At 36.0% G+C, this 8,008-nt stretch overlaps 1 protein-coding gene across 1 annotated transcript; it reads right to left on the bottom strand.

The window, feature by feature from the left end:
* Nucleotides 1-2,503: 2,503 nt before the first annotated feature.
* LOC145060977 (squalene monooxygenase SE1-like) lies at nucleotides 2,504-4,762 on the bottom strand. The gene is made up of 7 exons (XM_079008314.1): nucleotides 4,651-4,762; nucleotides 4,125-4,299; nucleotides 3,883-4,051; nucleotides 3,481-3,699; nucleotides 3,116-3,391; nucleotides 2,734-3,012; nucleotides 2,504-2,605 (listed from the first exon to the last, which is right to left on the bottom strand). Exons 1-7 carry the CDS (start codon nucleotides 4,727-4,729, stop codon nucleotides 2,504-2,506), a joined length of 1,299 nt encoding a protein of 432 aa, XP_078864440.1. The 5' UTR covers nucleotides 4,730-4,762.
* Between the last annotated feature and the right edge of the window lie 3,246 nt (nucleotides 4,763-8,008).

The following is an 8,008-nucleotide window of genomic DNA, read 5'->3' as shown; positions in this document are numbered from 1 at the left end:
TTTGTTTCCGTCCGTTAACGTAGGTCACCTTAACCAAACCACATAAATACCGTGTCTTCGTGTGCTTTGAGTTTTGCTTGTTATCTGCATTACTTCCTAACAAGGTTCATCAGAACTTGACAAGTGACATCAGATTTGTTCCGAGTTTTGACAATTATCGTCTGATTTCCTAACAGGTCTAAGTACCAACCGACTTGATTGTTTGTCTATAAATTGGATTAGATGTTGTGTAACTCAACAATCTTTTGCAAGGTTGTGAAAATCGTTCGGCGGTCAACTGACGTTAAGCGATTAATCTGATTAGGCGTCAATTAATTGGGGACCCTAAATTATATAAAAAAAATTAATATATCCTAAAATAATAAGTATCTGAAAATTTCAAATTTTAAAATTTTGAAATTTTGAAAATTTTATTATAATATTTAAAAATTTGAAAATTTAAAATTTTAATGTAATATTTGAAAATTAAGAAATTTGATTTTTTTTAAATATTTCCCGCCTATGATCATCGAGGCCCGCCAAAGACCGCCCGAGTTTGACCTATTTCCGTCAAACACCCTAATCGTAATCGGTCAAGGCCGTCAAACGATTAATCGCCGATTAATCAGCCACCAATACCGATTTCTGTAATACTGCTCTTTGTAATTCTTTAAAGAAAAAATTAAACATTTATCTTTGTGTGTCACAATGTGTTAGATCTTTCTCTTTAAATTCTTCATTGCTATTAAAAAAAAAATTTTAATTTATCAATTTGTGTAAAGCTCTTTAAGAGATCATAAAGTCTTAAACGGAAGTGTAAAATTTACAATGGATAAGTATCACAAATGGAAACTAAAGGCGGCCCTTGATAGTTACCTTACCCTGCCCATTCGTTGTCCGTGATTAGGGATGGCAAAAAAACCCGAACCCGATGGGAAAACCCGAACCCCGAAGATTTTGGGGCGGGTCGGGTCACTCTTATCGGGTATCGGGTTGGGTTTTGGGTCATTATCAGGTTTTTAGTTCGGGTTCGGGTCAGGGAGTGGGGTATGCATGCCCCGACCCGCCCCGACTCGAAAAATTATATATATATATATATATATATATATATATATATATATATATATATATATATATATATATATATATATATATATATAATGAGATTTCATCCCTCTTACCCATTTCAGCCATCCGAAGACTCTAACCTTCAATCCCATCACGTATTCCCAATTTCTCACTATTGTGATGAATTTAGTTACGATATTAGACTTTAGTAATTTTTATTTGGTTCACTTATGTTAAGAACTTATTTGTATTTTAAGCATTTGTAATGTTTTAATTTCACAATTGTTTCATTGTAGTTTTCCTAATTTTTTCTGCCACCATTTTCGGGTCGGGTTTTCGGGTCTATATCGGGTTTCGGGTTTAGGGTCGGGTTCGGGGATATTTTTAGCCCCGACGGGGCGCCCCGATAAAAAACCCGTCGGGTTTCGGGTCGGGTTCGGGGACAAATATAAATATCGGGTTCGGGTATGGGATATGCCGCCCCACCTCGAACCCGCCCCGTTGCCATTCCTATCCGTGATCAAACTTGCCCATACATGTGTGCTTTTGCAGTGCATGACTTTTACATCAACAAAGTTTAAAATCTCACTCGATAATAATACAAAAGTAACTAAAATTTTGGATACATGAAAATTTAAATATCTTCCTTTTTTTTTTTTTCTTAATTATCTTCCTACCTATCTGAAATGACGACAAGTATCCTAAAATATAATTAATTTTATCAAAATATTATCACCCGGATTCAAAATAAAGTTTGGTGATTTAATTGTTAGAATGTACACTATATGTGTTACCTGAGTTCAAAATAAAGTTAGGTGATTTAATAACATTCAATCAATATATTAAGACACTTGATTGTGTTTTTAAGTTAACCTTTTATCTTTATTTATTTATTTATTTTGAAACGTCAAATCTAACTTACCTTTAAACTACATCTTAAATTCACCTATGTCCATAACGAGACTTGAACCCTCAACCTCAAGGAGAGAGGGTAATACCGGATACTGTTAGGCTATAAGCCCTTTGGTAGTTACCCCATTATATTTTGGTCACTAAAATCCAGAAAACAGAATTGCAAAAAGTGCATTGACAACACACATATAACTACATATCTCCAAATCTTGGAACACACTAAGATCCTACGAATTGTAATCCACCTTCCACCTTCCCTTGAACGCCAAAAACAAGAATCTCGTAAATACTTGATTTGAAACTCAATTTAAAAATCTTTAAGATTATTTGTTACAGACCAAAAAGTTAATCAACAAAAACAAAATAAAGAACCCAAATCGATATATCATCAATCTATTTACAATGATGATAACAAACAAATATGTAATCAGAATGCATTTCTCAATCTTCGATAAAAAGATCCATTATCATGAAGTAACTAAAAAGATTAATAACAAAAAAAACTTTACATAATGTGTACATTTTTGAACACCTTGATTTAATGCTAAAAAGGTGATTTATAATATGCTGGATTTGTCGGAGATGATAATAACATTTGTGCAGCGCCTTCAGCTTTTAGGATAGGGAAAATGATACCCGAAGCATCCTAAGATTTATAAAAAGATAAACATTCATTAAATCATTAGATACTCTTCAACTTAACTTTTGCTACATAATTAAAAATGACATTGTGATTTCTTTTATTCAAAAAGCGTCGCAAGTGAGGATACCCACCATGATCAATCTAACACCTAGCCACGTGCGTTGTGGTGAAGGAAATGGAAGTAACAAGCGGCCAACACCGAAGATGGCAACCGAAAAGAAATGAAGAACCAAGCTTGATGGCTTCGGATTCAAACCCGACAATAGCGCAATTGGCCCACTTGAGAACATACCACCAAGACTCAAGTAATCAAAACATGCTTGGCGCAATTCTGTTCTTGCTTCATCAGGTGATGCAGAAAACACTTTGTATAGGGCTCCAGCTAATGTGTTGATTGTAGATGCCACAGGCTGAAAACAACTCAATGTAACTTTAGTTTTGTTAGTTAGATAACTACCGAGTCGTCCTTAAGAAGAGATGATATAATTAATGATATATACATATATGCATGACCTTGCGCAATTTGTAAAAGGAGTTCATATACTCGCAAAGGGCAATTGTGTCATTTAACGTTGCAAGAGGTCGGAGAAGATCACGAACAATCACAACATCAGATAAAGCAACTGTCATTCCTCCTCCTGTCAACGGATGTCGCATGTTGAATGAATCCCCAAGTAAGATTGCTCCTGGGGTGGGTTGTGGAGCAGCTGGCATGCTTCTATTAGCCATTGTTTTTATCTTTCCTTCATCCACAGCAGCAATGAATCCACCTCGCAGCTCAAGTGGGATCTTAAAAACGGACAAAAAAACATCATTAATGGGAGTAAAACTTATAGTACATAAAGATACAAAGGGAAGAGGTTGCATATATTGTGTACCTGAGGAGCCACGTTAGTCTTTAAATGAAGGGCCATTTCACCATTTCCAACTGAAGGGATCTTCTTCCCAGGGATATCAACTAAACACCGAATCTCCGTACTACTGATACGATAGCACAAGATTGGTGAAGGGTCTGCCAAAATAACGTGTCCATGATTCGGGTATGGAGCTTCACAGTTCTTCAAAAGCAATGCAGCAAAAGAAGATGGAATATCTACCTACAGATACCTTAATCATGAGACTCTTAATTAACACGTACACTTTCTTTGAAAGATAGTTGTTAGACATGTCGAGTCCTAGATTTTCTTTCCAAAAGACCCTTACGAAGAGAGTATATATTAGACTTCAACATATACAGAGACATACATATGAGACTAAAAAGGCTATGCATTTATGCTCACCTCAGGTTTGCATAAACCTCGTCTGAGATTTGAGAAACAGCCATCGCATACAATAGTAAGTGGTGCATTAGCCGTGATATCTTGTCCAGCTTTGGTCTTATAGCGCACACCTCTGACAACCCCTTTCTCTTCAACAAGAGATGTCACAGTTCCTTGTTCGAGCCTCACACTGAAAGTATAACATTACTTGTTATGGAATTGAATATGAAAATGGATTCTGAATTGAAGGTAAAGATGATTACTTTGGGACTGTTGCAGCCTTCTCACGCATCCGTTGAACGAATCGCCCGTTGTGAAAACTCCTACCTGCAACATCTCTGGTGAACTTCTCCAATGGGTAAGCCAAGCTTGTGCTTTTATCATCCTTGAACAAAGCATAGCCAAACACCTTTTGAGCATCGATGTCTTCTACACAATCTGAAACACATGTAATATACAATGTTTGAACGTACGTGTTAGTGTCTCACATTAGATAGACATGGTCATATATACACCCTCTCTCCTCTAGGCTCTTTTGGAAATAAAATTTTGGACTCCAATCATCTAACATGGTATTAGAGGCTAGTTTCTAGTTTCTTAGTAGCTCAAAACATGTCTAGTGTAATCTCATTTGACAAATTGTCACTATCATTTTTCAAACGGTTTTCTATAGGAGATAAAATCTAGAACTCGACATATCTAACATGGTATCATCCAAAGTCTAGCCTCTAAGAGGCTCAACACCTTTCAAATGGTTTTATAAGACTTGTGGCTAACTTATTTACGTACCTTCTAAGTCCAAGTTGATCAATTTTATGTAGCCACCAGGTTGGAGCAATTCGCCAACAATTCTATCTTGCAATCCCATATCTCTCTCTATGACAAGAATTCGTCTTCCATCCTACAACCCATATATGGAACAAGACAAGTTACTCACAATTCTTTTCTCTTTGTTTCTCATTTTATTTATTTGGTTTTCATCACCATAAAAGCTGAATATGGAAGTAAATGATAGAAACGATGAAGATATATAAGCATATATACCTTGCCAAGACTATAGGCAAGGGCTGCACCAGCAACACCTGCACCAACAATGATAACGTCAATGGCTCCATCATTTCGTGGTTGAGTCCTAACTAACTCATTGGTTTGTTTATGCAAATCCAAACCATCATCTGGTTTGCTCTTTTTCACACCCAAGAAATAGATCAAAGCAAAACCCAACCAAGTAGCTACAATTCCTCCTAATATATATTGTTCTAATATCTTCAACTCCATTTTCAAGAAAACTAATGTTGTGAATCTGAATGAATTATCATCACTATATATATACAATTAAGCAAGTACCATCGCACATGGTGACAAAATAACTTTAAAATCTTTAGAAAAAGATACCGAAGTGTTTGGTGGTGACTTGGCGATAGAGACATTGGTGAATATTCTCCTTTTTAAAGGATTTGCCTCAATTTGCTTTTCTATCTAAAAGCTAAATGTTAAATAAGGTGACAAGATCGATAGCTAATTGTCTTCATTGTTTGAAACAAATAGAAGGATTTATTTGCCCACTGCTTTCAAGAGGTAGTGCATAAACATCCCCAGAATTTATTTAGGTTTTTCCTCATATTTTCTTCGAATAAAATTGGGCTTCAGATGATTGAAAAGAACAAGTTACAAATGTTCATCAAAACTAAATATGCTATCTATACATAATTCTTTTCTTCATTGTTAAGGTAGACATATAAATGTTTGTCAAATTATTCGAATTTACAAAGTGTAGATGTGTTTGTATTTACAAGTCATAAATTTTTTCACAGTTGTAATTAAAGATAAAATTAAATATTCACACTTAATGGCGTGCATTTAGTTCTTACTTTTGTAGCATGTGACTGTCGCTTTTGAACATCCAAAGAAAAGCATATCGAAATAAGTCAAAGATGCATTTTTTACAAACATTTCGTAGAAGTTGGCATCTACATCTAGTTGGAACAATGGTTGAGTCAGTTGTTAGTGTTTTATATTATTTTTCCATGAATGATTTAGCTTTCATTAATCAGAATATATACAAATACAGTGAGCTCGAATGGGCTATACAATGGGTTGAGAATACAAACTAAATATATATATACTACTACGCCCCTGCAATTTGAGCGATAGATCAACAACAAACACTTAAAGTGGACCGAAAGTTAGAGAACAACGAAGTCAGTAGCCCTTTTGTAAAGATCGACATCGGTAGCCCTTTCGTAAAGATATCCGCATACCAAAGAGAAGAGGGAACATGAAGAACTCTTATTTGACCGTTTGCAACCTTATCTTGGACAAAGTGAATGTGAGTCTTAATGTGCTTGGCGCGTTGGTGTTATACTTGATTAATGTATAAGTAAACCGTACTAAAATTGTCACAATACACAATAGTAGCTTTGCCAAGAGGTGAAATTAGTTCCCGTAAAAGATTTTGAAGCCAACAAGTTCCAGCTACAACATTGACAACACCGCAATATTTAGCTTCGACACTCGATCTAGAGATAGTGGGTTGAGACTTTGACGACCATGATAGAAGATTGTCACAAAAAAACACAGTGCCACTGGTAGACCGTCGTGTAGCTGGGCACCCGCCCAGTCTACATCTTAATAAGCAATGAGACCCAATGTCGTGGAGTGTTGTAACTGAAGACCATGATCTAATGTGCCCTTGACATATCATAAGATGCGTTTTAAGGCCATTTAAGTGAGGTTCTTAGGGATCATGCATGAATAGGCATATCTTCTGAACGACATATAAAAGGTCGGGTCGCATGAAGGTGAGATACTGAAGACTACCAACAAGATTCTTGTAGAGGGTAGGATCGACAATAGGAGGATCTGAGGGATCGAGTTTGGACTGGGTGTCTCCTAGTGTATGACAAGGATTTCAACTCGACATATTTGCACGCTCTAAAAGTTCGATCGCATATGATTGTTTGGATATAAAAAGGTCATTATTATCTTTAGTTGCTACAATGCCCAAAAATATGACAAGTCCACATGGTCTGCTATGGCAAACTCAACATTCAACAAATAAATGATGGGTATGAGAATCTGAGTAGAAGAGGGTGTCAAGATGACGTCGTTAATGTATAGTAATAAGTATGCTAAATCCTGCCCCTTCCAAAAAAAATGAAGAATCAGAGCGACTATGAGAAAAACCGATAGAGGTGATGTATGTGGCAAATTGATGGAACCAAGACCGAGGTGCCTTTGAGACCATATAGAGATTTCTAAAGATGAAAAAGATAATCCTGATGCCATGAGTCTCGAAAACCATGTGGTGGTGCATGTATATGTTGGATTAGTGTCTAAGTCTATAACTATATTTGGTATGTACTTGACCCAGTTGTAGCATGGTCCTTTTGGGTTGCCTTCACCAAAGCAACTCGACTGGATGATTTATGGAGAGAGAGAATATTATGTTTTATTAATATATTATAAGAATAATATATTAAAAGAGAAATCATATTGTTTAATTAATATTGGTCTAGAATTAATTAAGAAATTGATTTTGTGATCAAAATAGATTAATTGAACTAAGGGGACTGCAATTGCAATTATAAGATGATTGGATTTTGGGCTGTGGATCTACTAGATTATATAGTGGACAACTTTAAGGTGGAAGCCCACTTAGAAATCGTCTAAGGCCTTGTTCTGGAAGGTTCCATTGGACTGCTTAAGGCTTAAGCTATCCAATTAGGGTTTTGACTGAAACCCTAGCAGCACACCTATATAAAGGACCCTAGGGATTCATATTTCGGCAAACCAAGAAACCCTAGAGTTCTAAGAGCCGAAATTAAGCCTCCATTCCCTCTCTTCTTAATCATCTTCTTGCCTTGGTGTTTGTAAGCCATTAGAGGTATTACTATTGTGATACTAAGCTCTTGAAGTTGAAGATTCTTGCTACTATCTAAGGTAATCATCAAAACTTGTTTTAGTTGTGGATTTCGATTTTAGTATGCTAGATTAGGGTTTGCTAGCTTTGGATAAATTTGCATGTACAATAGAGAAACCTAGATCCAAAGCTTTAGGGTCTTGCATGTGCACATAGGAATGTTCTTTTGCTCAAAACCCATCAGTGGTATCAGAGCCTTGCTTGGTTTCTATTGTATTTGATGCA

This window comes from Lactuca serriola, chromosome 7 (assembly GCF_051521515.1).
Source record: "Lactuca serriola cultivar US96UC23 chromosome 7, Lser_US96UC23_V15, whole genome shotgun sequence".
NCBI classification, from domain to species: Eukaryota; Viridiplantae; Streptophyta; class Magnoliopsida; order Asterales; family Asteraceae; genus Lactuca; species Lactuca serriola.
Note: the sequence above shows the minus strand (reverse complement) of the source record. Positions and strands in the feature narration are given on the sequence as shown.

Coding starts and splice junctions, on each gene's coding strand:
- LOC145060977 (XM_079008314.1), bottom strand. CDS start 4,729: ATGGGATTGCAAGATAGAATTGTTGGCGAATTGCTCCAACCTGGTGGC. Junction 3,700..3,882: donor GAGGTTTATGCAAACCTGAG/GTGAGCATAAAT, acceptor AGGTATCTGTAG/GTAGATATTCCATCTTCTTT. Junction 2,606..2,733: donor TAGGTGTTAGATTGATCATG/GTGGGTATCCTC, acceptor TATAAATCTTAG/GATGCTTCGGGTATCATTTT.